The sequence below is a fragment of the Paroedura picta genome, chromosome 17, assembly GCF_049243985.1.
Source record: "Paroedura picta isolate Pp20150507F chromosome 17, Ppicta_v3.0, whole genome shotgun sequence".
NCBI lineage: Eukaryota > Metazoa > Chordata > Lepidosauria > Squamata > Gekkonidae > Paroedura > Paroedura picta.
This window is the reverse complement of record NC_135385.1, coordinates 19,579,257-19,603,174: the sequence shown is the minus strand read 5'-3', so window position 1 is coordinate 19,603,174 and position 23,918 is coordinate 19,579,257. Positions and strand designations below refer to the sequence as shown.

The following is a 23,918-nucleotide window of genomic DNA, read 5'->3' as shown; positions in this document are numbered from 1 at the left end:
GCCTCTCTCAGCTCCGTCCAGGCAGGGTGGGGTAAAAACTGTACTAAGTAGATCGGTGTGGGAAATGCGGCCAGGCCAGGGAAGGAGATCTGCTTTTCCGGCAACGGCTGCGAGAACTCACCCAGGGCAAACATCAAAGTCCTTCGCTGGTCCAAAGTCACTCTTGCTCGGTTGCCTAAAGCAGGAAATGATCCAACGAACCCTGAGCCCGGCTTGGTGTAGCGGGTCAGAGCGGCAGCCTCTAATCTGGCGAGCCGTGTTTGCTTCCCCGCTCCTCCTCCACATGGACCAGCGAAGGACTTGATGTTTGCCCTGAGTGAGTTCTCGCAGCCGTGTGCCGGAGAAGTAGATCTCCTTCCCTGGCCTACCTGGACGGCTGCAAGAAGCCTCTGAGGTGTAGCACTTACTACATCGGTCCAGAATCTGGCCACTACAGGGTTATTGTGATGATAAAATTGAGGGGGGGGAATATATGTCACCCTGAGCTCCTCTGAGGGAAAGTGGGGCAGAACTCTGATTGACAGACTTCCCCCTTCCCTCGCAGAGTCAAAACATCCATGCTGAGAAGTCTCCCAGCCAAGTTCAAAACAGGAAGTGTGGCACAGACTTCCTGCTTTGCGCTTCCTTGCGACATGCACAACTCCAAGGTAACGCTGGAACTTTAAACGCCAGGCTTCTAAACAAACAGCCAATCGCCTGGGGCGAGCGAGACTCGCCCGCAGGCGACTAGGCCCAGAAGGCTGTTTCAACCAGGGGAGGATTGACCGAATGAGGTTGCTACACACGACAGCCGTGGACATGCGGAGCTTCCCGACAGCAACCTGAAGAGGTTCGCCTTCCGTAGTGTCCGACTGACGCCAGCTCTTTGGGATCTCAAGAGGAGAGCACTTTGCAAACACCTGTTATCAGGAACAATCAACGCACTCTGAACATTGTGCAAGCTTTGGGATATATTGGCCAGGTTGGATGGAGAGGAGAGAGATTACCTGGCTCTTGTTTTCTGGTTTTCTTCAGACTGACCCAATAACCTGCAGCTTCAGGCAAAGGTCATTTGCAGCGCTCCTAAAAAACAGTAGCTTAGAATTCAGGTGTTCTGCCCCGGAGCTGCAAGTTTATGGGGCTAGAAATCTTGAAGATTTCTTCAAGGCTAACACGGACGCTCAAACCCGTGACCCCCCCCCCCCCATCAAATCTAAGCCCAGAAGGAGCAATTTCTAGAAAAGTCGCTTCCGTAAAGGGGTTCAAAATAAGGAAAGCTGATAAAAAAAATGATTTCGCCGGAGCAGAATGCTGTAACATAACCCGAACGATAATGGAACAAAATACGCCATCTCTATGCACGATGGAATCGATATCCAAGTTTGAAAACACGCGTAGACTGCTATATCCTGAACGTTACAGTGCAATTGGAAATTGATGGAATAAAACATACGTTTCGAGGGTCTCTGCTTCAGAAACGGTTTTGTTTGGCTTTGAAAATCAGCACGTGGACGTTACCCGGCCAGCCTGTCCAAAATTAAGTCATTATTCTTGTTATAATGTTATTACTGCTATTACCTGCTACTCTATGTTATCTGTATCTTTTCCTGGTTCCCGTAAACCACCCTGAGCCCTCGGGGAGGGCGGTATATAAATATAATAATAAAATAATAAATAAATAAGATATTGCACCTCGGAAATCCAACTATTCAACAGAACTCAATGGCAAGATGCCAGAACATGTTTTTCCGAAGACCCCCAAGGACCAGAGTAAGGCAATAATTAGAGAACCAGGCTAGGACAGACCAAGGTTCGAATCCTCTGTTTAGACCAGGGGTAGTCAAACTGCGGCCCTCCAGATGTCCGTGGACTACAATTCCCAGGAGCTCCTGCCAGCATTCCTGGGAATTGTAGTCCATGGACATCTGGAGGGCCGCAGTTTGACTACCCCTAGTTTAGACATTGCCCATAAATCTCACAGGGTTTGTGAGACTGAAACGCTGCTGGCGGAGCAAGGGCGGGACAAAAGAGACACAATCCCGAGACACACACTGTAGCCCCTCCTTACAATGAACCAAAGAGATTGCCTCTCTACTTTCCAAAGCCAAGAATCTAGGGCGGCCGGGGGGGGGGGCAAACTCTGTCTCTCCAGATGGCCATGGACTACAATTCCCACAAGCCCTTGTGCTTTGCTGGTAAGTCAAGGGGGGCAAGGCCAACTGCAAGGTAGGGATAGTTCCCCACCAAGCATTTTCGTGTGAATGGGTGCTCCGAGCAGGAAAGTAGCGCCCTGGGGCCTCCGGGAAGGTACCTCTCAGTGGGGGCGGTACCTCTCAGTGGGTACCTCTCAGTGGGGGCGAGCCAAGATTGGCTCTTTGCTCTGCCGGAGAACAAAGTAAGAGCCAGGAAACCCCTTGGCAGGTGCTACTCTGGGGATAAGTGCCCCATATCCTCCCAGCTCTGAAGCAGGCTCTGAAACTTGAACACACAGAGCTCCACAGTCCTTAGACTCGGTCCCAGGATTTGAAACCAGATTTCTGGTTTAAAACCTGCAGGACCTGACAGCTTCTACCATCATACCCTGGCACAAAAGATCTAATCTACTCTGGCCACATGGATAAAAGCACATAGCAGATCAGCCTGCCGAAAGGCAGGGTTCTAGATCTGTGATTACTTCTCCTCTTGGCCAGCTTGGTGTAGTGGTTAAGGCTTGGGGCGCTGGGTTTGATGCCGTGCTCCTCCACATGCAGCCAGCTGGGTGATCTCGGGCTAGTCACAGTTCTGTCAGAGCTGTTCTTACAGAGCAGTTCTGTCAGAGCTCTCTCAGGCCCACTTTACCTCACAGGATGTCTGTTGAGGGAAGAGGAAGGGCAAACGATTGTAAGCCGCTTTGGGACTCCTTCAAGGTAGCGAAAAGTGGGAGATGAAAACCGACTCTTCTTCTGCCAAGCAAGCAAACTCCCTGATGGACCGAAGCCCTTAAATATCTTTCCAGCTCCGATATTCTGCCTTCTCAGTCCAGAGTCCTCCGCATGCTCCAGCGCATGTGTGTAGAGATTCTCACAGTGGACGGCCCCTCATAGTCAAATGCTCCCTTTGCATGGGAGGCGTGGTCCTTACCTCTGCAGAGGTGCTGCAGAACTGGGGCACAGGAGGCCAAATCTTGTTTTTCCCCAAAGCACAAACTCCACGGCCTCAACCTTCCTTCTCACCTAAGCAAAAGAACACAAACAACCGCATGCAAATTTGGTTCCTGTGAATAATTTGCTCGGTAGCAGAGTCTTCTGGTCAGGTCAGGTAATAGAGCTGAAAGGACTTACAGAAAGCCATTCCCAGAACATGGGGACACTCTGTGCCCCAACTGCATGCTAAGCAGGCCTAATTAAAATCCTGATAATAAATTAAAAAAAAACCCTTGAAATTGTGTTCAGAACAAAGACTGCAGACCGAAATGTAATACTTTGGGTGGGGAGAGGAATAACTGTCAAAATATTGCAACAGTGGAGTGGGAAATCTCACTAAGGGACGGCTGAGAAGGGGAAATGGCTGCTTTAATATTGGTTAAATTGAGACAATATACGAAACTGTGGGCAGGGTGCCTGAGCCTGGCCCTCCACGCATTTCTGCAATAGATTCTTTTTCAGAGATGCAGCTTAAACCTAGACCTAGGTGGCCAAACTATGCCTCTCCAGATGACCATGGACTACGATTCCCATGAGCCCCTGCCAGTGCTGGACTCGCAGTCCATGGACATCTGGAGAGCCACCGCAGAGAGAAGAGGAAGGGAAATGTGCCTTTCCAGGACTGATATATACAGCCACATTCCTCTACAGGCCGCTCATATTTCACATTCACAGTGGACAAGAACGTCCAGCAAAACATTCCCATCCCAATTATTCAGATCAGCATCGCTCTGGACGGACACGCAAGATCCTGCAGGCTCCTCCTAGCTTCCCGGCGGCTTTGGGCGCTCCTCCTACCCCGTATGGCCCTTCAGCATTCGCACTCACGGCCCAGTTCTCGCACAAAAGCCGGGCCTTTCCCCAGCTAGTGCTCGGAGCAGCTGCAGAGGTGGGAGGAGGCTGAAAAGCCAAGCTGCAAAAACCAGCCACTGCGGACGGCTGGCAAGGGGCAGGAAGGCTGGAGGAACGGTAATCTCGAGCCAAGGATCCGGGTCCAGGCAGCACGCCTGAGAAGACTGTGAACTGGCTGGCTGAGCACCATTGCCCATCTGTCAAAATCCCTCTCTTGATTCCCTGGGCAACAATCGCAGTCTTGAAACCCCTCTCCTCTTGCTGTTAAATACCAATTGCTTGAAACGTCAACACCCTCTCCGAATGTTTGCTCGGCTGTTGTGCAAGGAACAGCGAGTCCTTCACTCCCCTGTGGAGGAATGTGGGTGCTCTGGCCATGGCCCTCCGATATACGCATGTGCTATCGTTCATACGGTGGGAAGGGGCTGGGGTTAAATCTCAGCCAAGCCCCCCCACCCAGCCATAACACATGGCCAGCTCGGCCTGTGCAACTCCAGAGGAGGAGAATCAGGGTCTCAATACAAGTGGCCCCCCAAGGGTGGGTCCCTCCTGGCTAACCTCAGACGCAGCAGCTGGAACTGCAAGGGACTGAGGTTTTCCCTCCGTGCGCTCACTGAGCTTTATGGCTTGGTCACTGCCACCAGGGCAGGGCAGGGCACGCTCCGCTACAGAGCCTGAACTGCAGGAAGGGAGAGATGCGTTGACCTCCCAAAGGCTGCACAAACACAGACTCCCACTGATAAAGGTGTGTTGAAAGAGCAAGGGCCTGCCTAGCTGGGCTGGAGAACCCGCATCCCGCCCAGCACGGGGATGGATCAACCTGCCAGGCTCCAAGCAGGACTCCCTGGCAGGCGCTTTGTCCAGAAGAGCAAACAGCAAAAGCTTTTACACAAAGCTGGTCAATTGTGTTTCACGGGGCTTTCAGGAAGGGAGGGCCGAGGGGCAGGTGGCTGGATCCTTCCCACCTTCTTCTTATTGCCACAAACCTCCACTGAAGGAGGTCACTGGTGTCCAGTCCATACCAACCTGCTTCTGGGGAAGCTCTGACTCAACTTTCTCCCGGTTCCCCTAAGATGCAGGGCCTCTTTTGTGGCAGCACCTTCCCTTGCCCGCTCCCCATCGGTCTTTGGAAGAGCTCTCCCACCATCTCCCCTTTCAACGGCCTTTGAGGGACGAGGCAGATTTATTTATTTAGACTTTTTATACCGCCCTTCCATACGGCTCTGGGTGGTTTGATTATTTCATTTAATTTGTTAATGTATTTATTAATCATTACTGATTGTTAATAATTACTAATTAATCCAATTAAATTGCTGCTAATTCTTCCTGAGAAATCAGGTGTGCAGGGGGAAGTTCTAAAGACAGGTTTTACTTTTTAATAGCTGTTGTGATTTTAAATCTTGTTAATCTACCCTGTAGGTCTCTCTCTCTCATACACACACACACACAGGGGCATCTTAGTAAATAAATATTCCACTCCGGTGTCAGATTTACAATTTGCTCTTAGATAAATAGCAATTTTTTAAAAAGAAGATTCAGGGAACCTCTTTCCTCCAAGATGTAGACTGGGAGGACTCTGGCAGGGTTACTAAAGCAGTGAGTGTGTATATGTTAAGTGCCATTTCTGACTCATGGCGACCCTATAAATTCCTGTCCTCCAGAACATCCTATTGTTAACAGCTTGCTCAGTTCTCTAGGGATGCAGCTTCCTCAGCCAATCCCTCTCATCTTGGATCTTCCCCTTCAGTCAATCCATCTCATCTTGGATCGTCCTCTTTTCCTGCCGCCTTCCTCTTTTCCTAGTATTATTGTCTTTTCCCGTGGCTCTTGTCTTCTCATAATGTGATCTACTAAAGCAGCAGGTCAGGAAAACATGGAGGTAACTGATTTCTTTTTAAAAAGTAATTACAAGGCCAACAAAATTGTTAGTCACTTTGGGAAAGCTCACAGGAAGGACAGATGGACGGCTCTGTTTTGGATGGGCCAAAAAGAGGCAATTTTAAAGTTCTGCCAGGCATAGGGAGGAAAGGCTACCAAAGCGGCAAAAGTGAACGGCTGGGAGGGAACTGCTGAACTGGACCATGCTGCATGCTAACTCTAGAGACCAAGAAACATTTAATCTATTAAAGGACTAGGGGGTGGGGGTGGGGGGCGGTGATTCAGTGCATCCAAACCGACAATAGGACCAAGAGCCCCATTTTACCTTCTCACACCTTACAAAGAAAGCAGGGTCTCTTGTTTTGCACTCGCTCCAGGGCCTCAGGTTCCTTTAAAAAACCCAAATCACTGCGTTCCACTGCACCAAATTTTAAATCCAAAGACGGAGAAGTATGAAGACGCTTCGAGTCAGGGGGGAAATAAAACCTCTCTCAGGGACAAATCCCCTTATCGTCCCCAATCCGGAGGCAGCAAATGCTCAATTCATGTGCGGGAGGACGCTGGTGTTGGCTCCTACAAAAAGCGACGTGGGGGGCATACAGGCTCCCTAGGAATCAGTCGTGGCCCTGTCCCTAACATGAGACAAGCGGTGATTAATTACTAGAAAAGAAAACCACTCTGTCATGTACCACTCCCAAAACCCTTCAATCCCTAAATAATCAAAACCACATGCTGCCTGCGATTCTCTCGTTGACACAGGATGCAATTTTCTGGAACGGAAGTGCATAATCATACGGTCGTCCCAAAGGGCCCAGGTCACCCAGGCACCTCACCATAACCTGTTCATCCCCTGGACAACCTGCCTCTCTCTCTCACACTCCGAGTGACCCAGGGAAGGATTTCTGCTCGGGGAATCTCCCACCCACACAGATACCGAAATCTGCTCTGTTTCAACACGACCACATGCCCTCCCGACCACGTCCCTTGGTGCTGCAGCTCCATCTCGAGAGAACGTGGGAAGGGAGAAAGAGAAATTCACGGCACGGGGAGTCTCCTCGGGGGTCCGGCCTCTTCCTCCCCACTGACGCCCACCCGGCTCTGCCACCTAAAGCACCGCCTTGCCTTCACGACGACGCAGCTTTTCCTCCGCCCCCCGAAAACCGGCCGAGCAGCCGAGGCCTTGTAAGGGGTGGCCGGGCCGGGATCCCGCCTTACCGGTGCATCTGTGACCCCATACGGGGTATCCAAGTCCAGAGATGCTCGGGCCCGGTTGGGCTGCCCTTTCAACACCCAGGGCCTAACCGCAGCCGACCCTGATTAGGCTGCGAGAAACGGGCCACGGTGTCACCTGCGGAAAGCTCCTTTCGCCCCCAACAGCCATAGCACGCCTCCGGCCACTGCCCGGCGCACCTGGCCCCAAGCCGAAGGCGCAGCAGCCCTCCGACCAGGCCCTGGCCCGGCACCCGAGCGGGATGTCCCCTCCACCCGGTGTGCGGAGAGCCCCGGTCCCTCCTCCCCAGCCAGGGCGACCGGCGGCCCCTCTGGAGCAAGGCGGGGATGATGTCATGCGCCTGGGTGGGTAGGTGGGTGGGTGGGTGGCCCCGGGCCCCACGGCCAAGCAGGCGGAGGGGAGGCCGAGGGGCGCCGACAGGGCCCTGGGCAGGGAGGTGGAGGGTGGGGAAGGGTTGGGTGGGGTGGATCGTGGATCTCGGGTGCGAGGATGGGTGGGGGGCCGGCATCCCTCCGCAGCCGCGCCACCCAGCCTGCCTGTTTGCGCCCCGAGACAAAAGGCGTCGGGGCCGCGATACAAGGGGGCTCACCGGCTCAACGCGGCCGCCTCTCGCCCAGCCTTGCCGCCGCCGCCGCTTCCTCCTGCTCCTGCTGCGCCCGCGTCGGCCCGCCGCCCTCCGCCAGGGCCGTGGCCATCGTGCCGGGCTGGGGCCGGGGAGGCGGCCGCTGGCTGCCAGCTGATGCGCCCGGGCGCCGCCTCCCGTGACGCGCCGGACGGACGGAGGGAGGGAGGGAGGGAGGAGGCTGCGGCGGCCCAGACAAGCTTTGCCCGGCTCGGGAGCTGCAGGCGCAGGACGGGGCACCGGGACGCCGCTGGCTGCGCTTTTACGCACCGGGGCGCCCTGCAGAAGGGCACCTCCCTTCTGCTGGGCCTGCGCTGCACTGGGCCAAGGAGGGAGGAAAAGGGGCTCCCCGATTCTCCCTTTCTTTGCATTTAGGGCAGGGGTAGTCCAACTGCGGCCCTCCAGATGTCCATGGACTACAATTCCCAGGAGCCCCTGCCAGCTAACGCTGGCAGGGGCTCCTGGGAATTGTAGTCCATGGACATCTGGAGGGCCGCAGTTGGACTACCCCTGATTTAGGGAGTCAGGCCCTGAGAAGCCACAGCCTATTCCCAACTTTAGGATCCAGTGGATTCTGGATTTGAGGGCAAAGGGATTTTTTTGGGGAGGGGGGGAGTTTAGGGGTCACCCCATTGAACATCTGGAAAGGACACGAGGCAGTTTGGTTTACAATCCTCTTTTCTTGGGAGTATATAGCAGCCTTCCCAAAACGCTTCACAAGATTTGATTCAGCTTGGGAACCAGAGAGAGAGAGAGATTAAACTTTCTTTATATCCCACTTTTCTTTCCTCCTGAAACAGCTTTCGCCAACAGATAAAAAAATAAAATGACAGCTTGGCCTGGTGTTAAGAAGGGTGGCTTCTGAGCCGGGTTTGATTCCCCACTCCTCCTCCACATGTAGCCAGCTGGGTGACTTTGGACTAGTCACAGCCCTGATAGTACTGTTTGCACTGAGCAAGGCCTGTCGGAGCTCTCTCGGCCTTACCGACCTCACAGGGGGTCTGTTGTGAGGGGAAAGGAAGAGGTGATTGTAAGCCGCTTTTGAGACTCCTCCTGGTAAAGAAAAGCGGGATATAAAACACAATTCTCCCAGATTCTACTCCGTTACTTGAACCACGACCTCCCTTCTACATCAACAGTTCTATATTTTATGATTTATTCTATTTGCACTGCTTATCTGTGTGTCTTTAAAGCAAGGGAGGGGGAACCCATAAAAGCGTTGCTCAGGTGAAACATTCTTGGTTTGCAAGGTTTGTGCTGTAAACACGTGTTTGGACCAAGCCCTCCCTTCTGTTTACCCATTTGATATTTTATGAGGTTGTATCTTCTTCCTTAAACAGTAAACCCGTACGAATGTGGCCAGAGTCCTACTCACTCTGTCAGATGGAATTTACTTGCTGAGGAATATGTGCTTGGATCGCAGAGGCCAGGTGCCAACCCTGAAAAGCAAAAGCAAAATAAAAAATAAAATTACAATCTGAGAACCCAGAAGGGGCATCTTCTTTCACTGCTAGGTTTGGGAAGGAGCATTGGGGGGGAAGGTTCATATGTGTATAGATTTTGGCAACATTTTCAGTGGCTGAAAAGGAACAACCTGGACTTTTTGCTTTCCCAGAAAAGAAGGAGTGGGGGAGAATCAAGATCAGGTACTTATTTTCTGATAGCTTGTTATTACTAAGTACAGCCTTATTGCCCAATTCCACTTAAATGTTAAGGACCCTTGAGTTCAATAAGACTTCACTGCCAAATTGGCGTCACGCAGGCTGAGTTTATGTGCGTTCGCTCCGAAAAACTGGCTGGGTTTTTTATTTATTTAAAACCACCTCCGTGCAAAGCCGCCATGTTGACGCGGTCACCATGTTGACGCGGAAGAGCCTCTGCATTTGAGGTACAGCTCCCTGATTTTTTGTTCTTCAAATCCTTCCTGCTTCCAGCAACTCTACACCTTCTGCTTTATGTTCACAAGAACCCTGTAAGGTAGGCCGGGAGCGGCCCCTCCAACAAGGCCGCATTCAAAGTCATTTCAAGGAGGGCGGCCATGTTGGTTGCAGTCAGGCCTTGTGCGGGATTTTTAAATGGGGAGGGCCACAGTGCCTTCCAGAACCTTCTTAATTAGTTCTTTATCACGTTTTCTATGAATTTTTAAACTCTTTATTTCCTTCGCCTCATGGTCTGGGGCCGTTATCCTGTCTACCTAATCATCCCCTGAACATAGAATATTTATGCTATTTCGCTATAATATGCTTCCAAGGAAGGCCTATTTAAAAAAAAAAACCTATTCACAAGCAATTATGTATCCATAAGGAGGGGAGTACCGAAACGTCAGAATATGTATTGCTTAAATGCCGACTCTACCATCAAATTTGAAGAGAACTTCCTTCATCCCCACAATTTAGGCGTTTGAAATCTTGCCAGATGAAAATATTGAACTAATCTCTGCTGTGGTGGTTGCCAAGAAGTTGTAGCTGACTGTAGTTACAGTGACACCCCCCTTTGTCCCCCCTCCCGAGCAGGGATGGCCAAATTGTGGCTCTCCAGACACCCACGGACTACAATTCCCATGAGCCAGCACAGTTGTGAATCCCTCAGTGGTTGTCCTGTTTTGTTGCATTATAAGTTGGGCCTTCTATTTTGGGAGAGGGAGGGATGTAGCACCACTCGGTTCTCACAACGTGCCTGCCGCTTGGAAGGGGCAAAATAATTTCTCTCGTGCCCCAAAGAGGAGAAATACAGGAATCGAGACTGCGCATAAGTCTTCGCCCCCCTCCCCAAAGCGAATCCTTCCTATAGCCTTTTCCTGCAATTCCAGCCGCAGGTCTCTTGGGGTATGCCTCTAACAGCCCAGCACATCGAGCCCCTGGGACTTTGGCCCATTCCTCGAGGCCAAACTGCCCCAAATCCTTCAAACCAGGTGGGGAGGGGTGGCCAAACTGGCTCTTCAGAGGTCTACGGACTACTCTAGGATTCTAATAATATGACTTCTGAAGTGGGGTGGGTGGGCCAATCTTATTTAGAGACGCCACAACAAGGGGGACACACCCCTATGCACAGTCACGGTTTCTTTTTTCCTTGTCTTGAGACCTGTTTGTATCCCAACAAGATATGTTTTGCCCCTACAAAGCGTTAGACGGGCTGTGAAAATGCAATAGTGCCGTCCCCCGTCCCACAACCTAACTTAGTTCCTGATTGTAATGCGACAAAACCAAACAAACCCCGAAGGGGGGGGGGTGAATGTTTTTGCAAGCCACTGTATTCTGGCGCTGCTCTGTTCCACCTGGTAGCCAGCTCGGTTGTGAGACAGATCAAAAACCGATCCGGTTTGGACAGGCCTGTTGAAAGAGTCCTCACCAGTTCCCTGTGATTTAGAACTAGGCATTCCCCTTCAACATGCCTGGCCTCTTCTCCATAATGCCCTGGCAAGTTCACAACACTCCCGATTTATTCCTCGGCGTTCCTGCTTCCCCACAGGCAACTGGCTTCAGACACGTTCTGCTGAATTCTCTCTGCTAAGCGGAGAAAAATCAGGATTTGCTGCCAAAGCCGACTGCTGGGGGCCCGTGCTTTCCGAGGCTGAAACAGCAGGGAGCGTCATTTGAAGCACCAAAGGAATGCTCAGGCTCTCTGTGTGTGTGTGAGCATAAATCACTCTGCTCTTTTGCAATCTGTCCTCCATGAGCCGAGGTTCATGTGCGAGGAGGAAGAGGATCTGACCCTTGCCCATGTGCACACAAAAGCATATGTCCAGAAGTAAACTTTGTCAGTCTTGGAAAGGGGCCATGGGGCCCAAGCAAAAGGCAGGGCCAGATTAGGTAAAAGACAAACAGAATGGCTCCAATGGACTTGTGTTTAGTTCTACGAGCCTATTTACCTGTCCCAGGTAAGGTAAGGGTTGCCTGGAGATTATTTTGGGGAGGTGGAGCTTTAATGGGGATTGGGGTGGGGAGGGACTTCAGGGTAGAAATGCCAAGCTTCAGGTGGTTCTTATAACAAAGGAGCAAAACAAAGAGAAAAATTCTGTGGCAATTAACACTTCCAACAATAATAAACCACAAATAATTCATGAACTTGTCTCAGCTCTTTGCCAATTCGCCTGGAGAAACGAACTCAAAATGTTTCAAGTTCACGCCTTCATCAGTTCAGCGTCAAAGTAAATCTATTAACAAGCCATTCCACGGATCAGCGGCTTGGGCCACCACATGAGAAGGAAGGACTCCCTGGAGAAGAGCCTGATGCTGGGAGCGACTGAGGGCAAAAGAAGAAGGGGACGACAGAGAATGAGGTGGCTGGATGGAATCCCTGAAGCAGTCGGTGCAAATTTAAATGGACTCCGGGGAATGGGAGAGGACAGGAAGGCCTGGAGGATCCTTGTCCATGGGGTCGCGATGGGTCGGACACGACTTCGCACCTAACAACACATATATTTTATAAGGATGGGCAAACCCACCCACAAAACCCATGCCGTTCCATTTAGATGCAATCCGTTATGAAAAGACAATGCATTAAATGGCCACATGGTATTTCTCTCTGGTAAGATCCTGGTGGTGGCTGGAGATCTCACGGGATCATAACGGAGCAGATCCCCTGGAGAACACGACCCCCTTGGAAGGTGGACTCTGTGGCGTTATACTCCGCTGAAGTCTCTCCCTTCCCCTCAATTCAGGCTCCACCTCGAAAAATCTCCAGGAATTTTCCCAACTCACAGCTGGGGCAGAACACCTTAGAGTCCCCCTTCCGAAGCAGCCCCTGGAGATCTGAGGATGGAGACTGGGAAGGACGAGGGCCTCAGTGGGGTGTGATGCACATTTTGTACAGGGGAACGGATCTGTGGAGACGAGCTGAAATCGCCGGGGCTCTCCAGGTCCCCCCTGGAGGCTGGCATCCCTCGCTGAGGCCACCCCCAAATGACCTCGGGCAAGAAAGCAGATGTGCCAGGTCCAGATAGGAAGATCCAGTCAGGCTAGTCCTTGGTACTGGGCTAAGAGCGGCAGGCGTAAAGGGATGCAAGACTTGAATTCTGAGAAGAAACCACCGACCCCAAAGGTTTGAGGAAGCAGAGCCCTGAAAGTCCAAGCGTCGCTCCTCAAAAACTCTTAGCCAAGCGGAGTAAACCTTCTGCTTCTGCTTTCTTGGGAATGTCCTTCCCCCCCACCTCTTCTGCTGTTGCTGCCTGTTTCCCTGTTGTCCCAGGGCATGTTTGTAACTGGGTTGGGCTGTCTGAGGCCAGAACATCTGCATTTGGATTCTGGACTTTGACATTTTACCTGGACTATGTGTGTCTCAGTCTGCTCAAAACATCTGGGTCATTGAACCAAAGCCCGGATTTCAGGTTGCCTTTTGAGACGTTCTTATTTTCCGCCTTGCTTTGCGCTTCTCTTGTTCGGGCCCTCTGCTTTTAATAAGCTTTGTTAATTATGCACCCCATCACGTTATGTGGGTTTTGGGGTTTCAATCTAAAACCAATCCCTTGGTAAGGTTAGACCAGGCCTCCCATCCCATTAAAGTCAATAGCTTTAGAAGGTTGTAACTCTGCTTAGGTCATGGGCCTGCAGGCTAGGCTAGATGGCAGCATGGCCTCCTTAAGACACATAATGCAAGCTCCCCTGCCCTTTGTCCACTTCTGCATTTGTGTCCTAACTCCTCATCCTCAAGAAGTTGGCTTGGCTCACTTCTTTGAGTGATCTAGGGGTGTCGGTTCCTGTTGGCAGCAAACGATAGGGCTGCTAATTAGTGGGTTTAAACTATGCGTAGAATGAGATTGCTTAGATATCAGGTAAAAAAATGTCATAGAATAGTTCAGAAGTGGAATGGGCTGCCTAAGGAGGTGGGGAGCTCCCCCTCACTGGCGATCTTCAAGCAGTGGCTGCACAGAGACTTCTCCTGGATGCATTAAGCTCATCCTGCATTGAGCAGGGGGTTGGGCTAGATGGCCTCTATGGCCCCTCCCAACTCTATGATTCAATTCTATGTGGCTTAGGGAAGTTTCACAGAGGCAATGCCAGCCACAAGCAGCAGGTGGCGCCACAAAGTCATGCATCTATACATACTTGGCCCGGATTTCTGCACCCTCCTGAACAAACAAAAGGTGAGCGTAAAGACCACAATTCAAGTTACCCTGTTTCGGTATCAGGCCTTGCCTGGACGTTTTCATTTGTGGTGCGGGGAACGACACGCTGCACGGTTAAAATCGGGTCCCCTCCCCGCTGCCCAGCTGATCTATCACAATTCTCCAGGGGCATGGGTGGTATATAAATGCAATCAATAATCCTCAGAACCTGGCATGAAGTTTATACTTTTCAGGTGGTCAGTTCAAATGAATTGAAATCCTTTGCGAGGCCCCTTTTTAGGTAGCCTGGTCTACGAGGATGGCATGCGAACACCTGAAGGGGTTTTTCCCTCTGCCTGATGCACAGGTGGATTGCCAAGGTCCAAAGCGGTCAAACCCAGGGGGGAAAGGTGGTAAAAACAAACCAAAAAACTCAGAACAGCAACGACCACCAACCTGGCAGCCTTTGTAAGGCCCTTCCAAATCTCTTCCGCTGACCGGAAAGTCACAGTTCTTCCACAATGCTGACATGGAATTGCCAAACTGGAATTCACGCGTGAGTTTGGTGCCATTCATTGAGGACTCATCTGGGACCGGAGCCTTCTGTTCCCTTCATGGGTGTGAAGTTCTGCTGGTTGGGCCCAGTTCTCTGCCATTTCCCCTCTCTGTATCATGTATGTAACCTGCCAATTCAGGATAATACTTGTATTCCGCTTTGGTACGGAGCGTTTTTCTTTGTACCCCGCTTTTCACTGCCCAAAGGAGTCTCAAAGCGGCTCTCAATCGCCTTCCCTTCCTTTCCCCTCAGTAGACACCCTGTGAGGCACATGGGGCTGAGGGAGCTCTGAGAGAAATGGGACTGAACCAAGGTCACCCAGCTGGCTGCTTGCGGAGGAAGAGCGGGGGAATCGAACCCGGTTCTCCAGATCAGAGGCGGCCGCTCTTTACCATGACACTGAGCTGGTACTAAACCACAGAAAGATTAAGCCATAATATAATCTGTTGTCCTTTAAGATGCTATATGAATCCGTTGTGTGTGTGTGTGTGTGTGGGGGGGGATATTTTTGATGCAAAGTTTCAACTTTGCTTCTATTGTTTGTTTTCCGGTAGTGACTTCAGATGTTATTCATTAAAAAATTGGGTATACGCAAATTTAATAAAACCAGTGATTTCACTGAGGCCATCCTTGCAGCTGTGTGTTTTGTTTTGCTTTTTAAGGATGATGATCGATAAACACATCCTCAGTAAGAGAAACACCCATTTCCCTGAACAACATCTCCTACGATCCCCTTGCAGCTGCTTTGCAGAGGTTGTCTTAATAGAATCCAAGAACCATAGAGCTGGAAGGGGCCATGCAGGCCATCTAGTCCCACCCCCTGCTCAGTGCAGGATCAGCCTCAAGCATCCAGGATAAGGATCTGTCCAGCTGCTGTTTGAAGACGGCCAGTGAGGGGGAGCTCCCCACCTCCTTAGGCAGCCCATTCCTCTGCTGAACTACTCTGACTGTGAAATTTCCCCCCCCCCCACTGATATCTAGCCGATATCATTCTACACATAGTTTAAACCCATTCCTGCAGGTCCTCTCCTCTGCTGCCAACAGGAACCACACCCTGCCCTCCTAAAACTGACCAGCTTTAAAATACTTCAAGAGAGCCACCCTGTCCCCTCTCAACCTCCTCTTCTCCAGGCTGAACGTCCCCAAGTCCCTCAGCCTTTCCTCCTAGGGCTTGGTCCCCAGGCCCCGGATCATACTCGCCACTCTCCTCTGCACCCTCTCCATTTTGTTTTTGTCTCTTTTTTAAAAGTACGGTGAAGAACAAACATTTTCAGGAAGGCCCTTATGGAGATTTCAATCTATGAAGAGCCTTGATGCATCACGTGAAGCGTGGACGGAAGGCCAGCCCTGGTCTGTGAGGCGAGGCTGGCCACTAGAGCCCCCCATAATCTCCTGGGACCATCATGGAGCAAAGACTGTGTGTGGGCAGACTACTGAGGAACCTCCCCCACCAAGCACAGTCCTCCTCCTTGTGGGGCAAAGATGAACGGAGAGAGAAGGGAAGACATCTTGCAGCCGAAACTCCCCGCCCGGCTGGCGTCCGTCACTATGAGCTGCCCCAAGAGTTCACCAGACACGAGGTTTGTTACAAAATCAATATTTATGACTTAAAACGTTGCAAAACTCAACAACTTGGGAGAAGGGCAGAGCTCCTCTCCATCCAATTAAGATGGCCTCTTTTGTCCCCGTGGCAACACTTGGGGTTGCCAGGCGATCCGCCGTTCAGGGAGCACCCCTGCCAAAGCAGGCCCTGGGCTTGGCATCCGCTAGAATCCGTGAAAAGGAGGCGGCGGGAAGGGAAAGGGAAGAGCGCCTATATTTAAAACACACACACACACACGGTCCTAAGAAATAAATACCGGGGAATCCCGGGGCTCCCCCCCCCCCCCAATTCCCTCCGCAATCTAAAAGCCAAGAAGTTGGGGGGAGATACGGCATTCCTGGCTGCTCCAGTGTGAAGACCTCCCCACGGGATTTGGCCCTCTCCTCCCGAGCTCCTCAGACCTACAAAGCCACAAAGCAAAACGGGACTCGTTAGTTTGCTGCTCTCCCCTGGCCACTCTGCTCCGATGCCGCTGGGAGGGCAGAGTGGCAAAGCCGGCGACGGCTCGTTCGGGCCCAGATTGGGCCAGGGTCACAGCCCCGTGCATGGATGGGGGGTGGTGGTGGTGGAAGGGCCAGCCCTCTCCCACCTGCCGCTCCTCCGCTTTAAGCTGCCCCCTCCGCTTCAGAGCTGAGTGGCTTGTTTGGGAGAGGAAAAGGAGGCCTATAAAAGGTTCCCGGCCCGTTCATTACCTAGGGGACCACTCTGAGGTCCAGCGGGTCGTAGGCCGAGGCTCGCATCAGCTCCAGCGGCTTCCTCAGCAGCGCCCGGAGCTCGTCGTAGTCCGGCCGCTCTTCGTAGTCCAGGGACATCACTCGGAGCAGGAAGTGCTGCACGGCGTCTGGCCACGGGGCATGGGGGAGGGAAATCGGATTAAGCCGCTTCTCCAGGGCTCTGGCAAGCTGCTGACCCACCTGGAAGCTACACCTGTTCCCGACTTGGCAAGCTTTGCGATGGTCAGGCAGCCACAGGACTTACGAGGGACTTCCAGACGCCAGGAAGCAGAAAGAGCCTGCGCTAAGGCCGATGTGCCCACCCAATGCTGCCCAAACCACTCTACGCCACATGGAACCTGCTCAGTTGCTAAGACCTTCCGCCTTTGGGACAGGGCCTTTTCCGCTGCATGCGGAATCCCTCCCCTGGTGACAATGGCCCGTGGTGGTCCGTAGCTTACTCAGATTTAGATGCCCGCTGCTTTATGTTATGATCTGGGGTCTTATTGGTGGAGGAAGGGTTTTGGTTATTTCATAGTAATGTTTCACGCGGCTGTCCACGAGCCGCCCGGAGGTGAGGAGAGTGGCGAGCGGCTTCTTTTTCAAATGACAAAAGCGAAGAAATCAAGTTAGGGCCGTGTGATTGATGTAGGAATGCGTCCAGGGAAATATGTAGCGGGAGGAGGCGAAATTGCAGGTCTAGCGCCGCGTCAAATTGCAAATTTTCTGCACGCCAGGAGATATAATCTCTCTGGCGCTCACGTTGGGCCAAGACAGCGGCTGCTCTCTTCGAGGCTAATGCTTCCTGAGGTTTATTACTGGGGCTTGCCGTTTCCCTCCTGGCACACGGACGCTTCCACCTCCCTGCAAAAACCTTGCATGCTCTGGTCCTACAAGGACCCCAACGAGCTGCTTATCTTGCTGGGATCCGGAAGACAGGCTAGGACACGGCTTAGCGGGCTATCTACGCCACCATGGAGCTGTTTATGAATACTGCTCCATAATCCTTCATGCACACACATCTCAACAAACTCTCCTAGCCTACAGATAAGGAGAACTCTTTGCTGGATCTTTCCCTGATTGTATCGCGCGATGCTTATGAATGAGTCAGTGTGGGGTGCTGGATAGACTATCAGCTTGGATATGGGTTGTTGTGAGCATAGAATGAAGGGGAGGAGAAGCTACTGTGGGTCCTTACTGGAAAGAAATGTGGGGTGATACATTAAGTAAAACCAGCAAATAAAAAATAAAGGCATCTGAACATGCCCTGACTGTCCCTCCTACAGGATGGTCAGTCTGACGCAGGGAGGTTGAATTGGGACGCAGGGATGTGAGACTCGAATCTCCCATTCGGACCCAAAGTTCACCGGGCAGCTCGGAGAAACGGCCGTTTCTCAGCCTCACCCCTTTGCAAGGATGAGATCAGATAAACCTCCAGGGTGAGCCGCCAGAAAACTCCTCTGTGAAGACCGAGATGCAAACCAAACAACAGGCGTACCTGGAATAGCTCTCCAGCCAAAGGACAGTTTTGGATTCTTGGCAATATCTGCTTTATACCTACAATAAAAAGACAATGAAAAGATTTGCAGGTGTCCAATCTCTACTTAGTCAGAACAGGGAGAGACCCTTAAAGTTAAAAACCAAACCAGCAAACCACAGCAGGGGGGGGGGGGGAGCCTCATTCGTGCACAGCGTTTACCTCTCTTTCTTCTCCATGACTGTCCGGGGATTGGTCAGTTCCTCAGACCAGGGAAGGGAGCCATGCAGCCATTTCACAAGGCAATAGCCCAGCGACTCAAGGTCACTCCGACGGGACGGAGCTGACGAGGCAGGGAGAGGACACACATTCAGGTGGCCGGTCAACTGATTATTTAAATATATTGCCAAGAAATTTACACAGGTGCCTTTTTGAGATGTTAAAAGAGAGCAACACTCTCTATTCCAGTGACACACCAGAACCAGTACAGCCCCCCACCCCGCCCCTCCGGGGTCACTTTTAATGAATTATTTTCACAACTGGGAACGTGTCTGCCCTTAATCACTAAACTTCCCTTGATGCATTTGTGAGCGGGAACTGAAAAACAAAGGACCGATAAACCCAGCCTGTCGTTCGAACGAGGCGTTATTTGTTCATGGCGCTGCATATTTGCCGGATATCTCCGTAATGTTTTTTACCCATTGACTGCTAATTTGCTCTCCCCTTATATCGGGACTCGGACGATTCCGATTCAAGCTTTTATTCAAGCTCGCCACTTGAATAAATCTTTGCTGGCCTCGAAGGTGCTGTTTGACTCAAATTCTGTTCTGCTACGTCACACCAGCAAAGCCACCCACCTGAATCTACAGACCCCCCCCCACACACACACACACAAAATAAGTAAATGTGCCCTTAACTTGCAACCCCTCTGAATATACTTGGTCCACACTGATTAATCAAAACCTTTTTATTGATTAACAGCAGGCTCCTTATGCAGGGTTTTTTCGTAACTCTGCAAAGAGCGCTGTGGCTCCAATTAAAAGTGCGACTGGATGCCCAGAGAGAGGACAGAGGTAGAGAGGATCTCTCAGATGGGACCGTGCGGGAGAAGCAGCGCCAGGCAACGTGATAGACTGGTTTCTGTCCGCAGCAGCGAGTGGCAAGGCCTCTATCCCGAAAGGGGGGAAGCCACGGCACAAGGGATGAGAACTGCCTTGAAAGGGGGTCAGGGAAATTGTACCAGGTTGGGTGGGGTGGGGTGGGGTAGCCATGCAGTGTGTTCACCAGCCTGTTCCCAAGTGCGGAAATCTCACCGGCTCCTTTGTGGCTGTCCAGGCTGATGAACTCCAGGGTGCCCTCGTGAGGCGTCCTGCTGCCCTCCCGCAGAGGCACATGCTTCCCTTCGGGGCAGTATCGGAAAGCAAAGCAGTAGCCGGCCAGGGTGAGCTGGGGAAGGAAGAAGGGAAGCGCGGAATAGGGGGCTGCGGCGGCTCGTCAGGAAGCAGCTGGGGAGCTCTCGGGTGGGCGCTCGCAGGTGAAGCTGCCTTCCCCCCGGACCCTGTTACCTTTCACAACTGGCCTGTGCCTGGAAGTCCCTAGCCCTATCTCTTGGCTCGCCTGGAAGGGGCTAGGGTCAGAACCGGGAAAGTCTGGTGACCCTTTCCTTGGGATGAGGGCAAAATTTGCAGGTCTTTCCCCTCGATCAGGCTCCCTGCTCGGCCAGGTGCCATCCCCAAACCCCAGAGTCAGCGCTCCCTTGCAGGAGGGCTCCTTGGAAACTCCCTGGAGAGTCAAGCACTGGACCGAAGCCTTCAGCATTGACGCTTGGGCCAGCCTGCTTTCCCCCTTGGCCTAGGGAAGGTTTAGGACCCTCTGCTTCACAGGGATGCTCTCCCGCAAAGAGCTATTCCCAGATACTCACCTCAGAGAGATCCATGGGATTCACGTATATGTTTTCGGCCGTGACGTCCCCGTGGGCGTACTCGTTCTCGTGAAGGAATTCCAGCACGTCCAGCTGAAGGCCAAAGAAAAACAGCCATGCCGCAATGCCCGCCTTGCCCTAGCCTCGCTCCGAGTGCCAGCCCTGTGCCATGGCAGCAGGGCAATCTCCCACAACCCCCTGCTCCAGAAACACCTTCCGTTTTACACCCGGGTAGAATTCGCCGCCTCCCCTCCTTTCCCGGCGCCTCGTACCAGCCTGACAGCGATCTGAAAGGCGGCTTTCTCCATCAACCTGCTGGCAGTGTCATCCAGGATCGACTGGAGGGACCGGCCCAAGTCGGAGAAGACCAGGAACCTGCGGGTCGGAGCAGAGACGGTTGCAGAAGGATCACGCTTGGGCCAGAGGCCTCCAAAGCGTCCCTCCATCTCACCCAACTCAGTAGGGCTTCAAGCCCTATGCATCAGCTAAGTCTTCTTGTGGCCCCCTTATATTTTGAATGTTCTGCTTTACTCCCCAACCGGGAGCGAAAATTAGCATGGCTTTCTCCCTCTTTCCTTCTGTCCTTACGACAACAGCCCTGTGAGGCGGCTGAAGCAGAGAGCTACTGGCCTGAAGCCTGAAGTGATGGGAGAGGAGATGGGTGGAAATGCCTAAGCCCAAATTCCCTCACCTGTAAGCATTACCATGGAGACCAAAGCCAATGCAGTTGGGGATTCCCAGCAATGGAACCGAATGCTGCTTCTTCCACTTTTCTACTGCAAGGGGACACAAAAGGGGACGGCCAAGGAGGTCTCAATCCCAGCAGCCTGACTGGATAGGCTAGCCTAATTTACTCAGAGATCCGTCCCTTTGACTTGTCAGACACTCGATTAACAGAGCTTAAAGGATCCAGCTTGTGGGTGAGACAAAGTCAAGGGAAAAAGGGGGGGAGGAGAAGCTACGACCCTCATCCATGGGGGGAGGCAACGCATAGAGACGCTGCTCTGCTCCCCCAGAAACAACTCAACTTTAGTCTTACCCGTGGCTTTCTTTGCTGCCCGCTGCAGGAAGTTCTGCTCGCTGAAGAGCCGCCCGTCTTTGGCATCCTGAGAAGCAGAGAGAGGGGGAGGCGGAAGCTGGCGTTGATAAGCCTTCAGACAGCCTCAAACCCCCCAATTTCTCCCTGATGGCCATTCAAAAAGTGACCGTCCCTCCTACAACTTCTTGAGCTCTCGAGAGGAACTCAGTGGGGCACGCCAGCAAGGGGGGGGGATATCAATAAAGTGAAATAGAGGCCCTTCCAATGCCTCTAGAGACGCTTTCCCAGCAAGCGTAACCAACATGCAGTGAGGTCGGTATCCTAATTGCCGACACAGGGAGGCAAAAATAAAACAAGGTTTCCCATTGACAAAGTCATGAATGGATTGCACAAGAACCTGTACTTGGAAAGTTCTACCTGAGACTCAGGTAGCTCCCAGGACTGAACTCACCAGTTTGAGGGAGAATCTCTGCTTCTGCTGGCAGGCTCCAGAGGCTGACTCTGCTGTGGAAGGATGAAGAAAATGAAGGTTATGAACCAGTAATGCCGGAGAGAGCAAGTCACAAGTGATACAGGGCCTGACAAGAATACACAGGGGCCCAAGGGCTCCCCGACCCTCACCTGGACAGGCAGCAAGGCCTTGCCGACGACCAGCTCATTTCAGGATGGCTAGACTTAAATATTTAAACGATTAACCATTTACCGTGTAACTGTTGCTTAACAGACTGGCTGGACTGGAAATTGCCTTGTATCCAGGGGGCATATCTGGTGGGAGGGGATCTTGGAGGGGGGACAGGTAGATGGGGAGAATTGCATTCCCACTATTAGTACAGACCTCTTATACATGATGCATTATTCATTATCTTAACTTGTTTGGATGCAGATTGTGACATTATACACTGATGAAGTTTACCGAAACAAGGGTAATACACCGGGACTTGTTTGTTATTCTGCTGGAAATTGGCGCGCTCCTGTTTACAATAGCAATGAGTTCTGGGAAACAGTCAACAGGTTTCGAGAGAGGCTGGTTTACAGGAATGGTGTCATTCACCCGCATGCTATGGCAACTGAGCCGCATTTTCGACCGTAGCACAGATCAGAGCATCAAGCAAAGTGCGCCCTCCCCCAGCACAAACAATACGAGCCTATTCTTTACCTTCATACATCAGTCCAAAGTCAGACTGGCTCAGAAGTTTCACGAGTTTCCACTGCTTGTCGTTCAAGTCCGTCAGGATCTCCCCCTCTGGGAGAGGAGTCGCAGAAGCAAGCCGGTTCTTCTTGGGAGAGCGGGAGCCGGCTTTTGCTTTACCAAAAACAAACACAAATATCCGTTCCTTAGGTGCGCAGCCCACCGGGCCCCGCAAGGGTTCTGAGCAGGTTGCGCTGTAGAAATTACAAATCATGTTGACACCATCCCCCAGAGACAGTCAAGCCTCACATGAACCCCAGGGGACACCTTTGAAGATGGCGTATCCTGCCCATCACCCTGGCAGAACCTGCATTGCAGCTGTACAGCTGCCCCTGCAGTGTGCCCGTTCACTGTGCCCTCTCCACTGAGGACCCAGTCATGGGAGCAGGTTGACAGATTTCCCCCTCCCCTAAATGAACAAAAATCCATTAAAAGGGGTTACTTCCTGATGTGGAAGAACTGCACTGTTGCTGTTAAAGTTCAGCAACCTGCACACAGTGTATCAAACCAGGTTAAACAGCAGCATCCCTTGCCGGGATGTGTGTCCGGCAGGTGACGGGCGCTCAGATTCCCACTGCCTGCGGCCGACAAACTTTGAGGTCTGGAAGGAACTTCATTTCAGATTCAGTGGGCTGGCTTAGGCCTCTCCTTCTGGACTGTGCTACACGCACTCACCTTTCGTCGTCTCCTTTGGGGACCTGGAAGTCGCCGAGATCTGCCCAGACTCTTGTTTCAATGAAACAGAAGATTTCCCTTTGCCTGGTGAACATATTTCGACTCTTTTCTTTGCAGGATGCTCCATTGCCGCAGAGAACTCTTCCAAGTCCTTCGGATCAAGTACTAAGCAAGATGAAGCAGGCAGGGTCAGAAATGTTTAAAGGGTCGAAACCTCATAGAATCATAGAATCACAGAGTTGGAAGGGGCCATACAGGCCATCTAGTCCAACCCCCTGCTCAACGCAGGATCAGCCCTAAGCATCCTAAAGCATCCAAGAAAAGTGTGTATCCAACCTTTGCTTGAAGACTGCCAGTGAGGGGGAGCTCACCACCTCCTTAGGCAGCCTATTCCACTGCTGAACTACTCTGACTGTGAAAATTTTTTTCCTGATATCTAGCCTATATCGTTGTACTTGAAGTTTAAACCCATTACCTCCTGTCTGGGATCCCTGAATGGCGCATGCCCTCCCTTCCCAGAAACAGTGGCTCTCCAGATGTCTGTGGACTACAATGCCCATGAGCCCCTGCTAGCAAGCAGAGGCTCATGGGAATCATAGTCCACAAACATCTGGAGAGCCACAGTTTGGACACCCCTGTTCTAGTATATAACTTGAGGACAAGGCCCCACTCTGATGTCCTGCAGTTTATGCTGGAAGGAAAACATGTTAGGTTTTGCTAAGCCCAAACTAGAAAAGCCGCTGGGTAGAACAATTGGGAGCCCTGGGCCGCCACGTTACCCACAAACTCTCACCTTTCCTCGCCTCCTTTGGGGACCAGGAAGCCACTGAGATTGGCTCAGAGTCTTGTTTGACTGAAGTGGAAGATTTCCCTTTGCCTGGCGAATAAAATTCTACTCTTTTCTTGGCAGGATACTTCACTGCTACAGAGAGCTCATCCACGGCCTTCTGATCGAGTT

At 51.9% G+C, this 23,918-nt stretch overlaps 2 protein-coding genes across 6 annotated transcripts in view; both read right to left on the bottom strand.

Moving 5' to 3' along the window:
* The window catches only part of ABCA3 (ATP binding cassette subfamily A member 3), a 57,375-nt gene extending 42,963 nt beyond the window's left edge, over positions 1-14,412 (bottom strand). Inside the window, exons 1-3 of one of the 4 annotated variants that reach the window (XM_077316855.1) lie at positions 14,244-14,412; positions 9,120-9,183; positions 3,100-3,191 (exon numbers count right to left, since the gene is read on the bottom strand). The gene's annotated coding sequence lies outside the window, so the exon portion shown is untranslated. Of the gene's footprint in view, positions 1-3,099; positions 3,192-7,711; positions 7,892-9,119; positions 9,184-14,243 lie in introns of those variants that run through there. The other 3 variants (XM_077316854.1, XM_077316856.1, XM_077316853.1) reach the window with 3 other exon arrangements.
* Positions 14,413-15,924: 1,512 nt separating this feature from the next.
* VRK3 (VRK serine/threonine kinase 3) overlaps positions 15,925-23,918 on the bottom strand; it is an 11,829-nt gene continuing 3,835 nt past the window's right edge. For both annotated transcript variants that reach the window (XM_077316858.1, XM_077316857.1), the window contains exons 3-15: positions 23,754-23,918; positions 22,961-23,125; positions 22,253-22,399; positions 21,548-21,600; positions 21,097-21,163; positions 20,749-20,833; positions 20,330-20,432; positions 20,058-20,150; positions 19,450-19,582; positions 18,359-18,479; positions 18,158-18,216; positions 16,639-16,787; positions 15,925-16,347 (exon numbers count right to left, since the gene is read on the bottom strand). In XM_077316858.1, the coding sequence (XP_077172973.1) occupies positions 16,639-16,787; positions 18,158-18,216; positions 18,359-18,479; positions 19,450-19,582; positions 20,058-20,150; positions 20,330-20,432; positions 20,749-20,833; positions 21,097-21,163; positions 21,548-21,600; positions 22,253-22,399; positions 22,961-23,125; positions 23,754-23,918 (1,340 nt within the window). In that variant the 3' untranslated portion in view covers positions 15,925-16,347. The remainder of the gene's footprint in view (positions 16,348-16,638; positions 16,788-18,157; positions 18,217-18,358; positions 18,480-19,449; positions 19,583-20,057; positions 20,151-20,329; positions 20,433-20,748; positions 20,834-21,096; positions 21,164-21,547; positions 21,601-22,252; positions 22,400-22,960; positions 23,126-23,753) is intronic.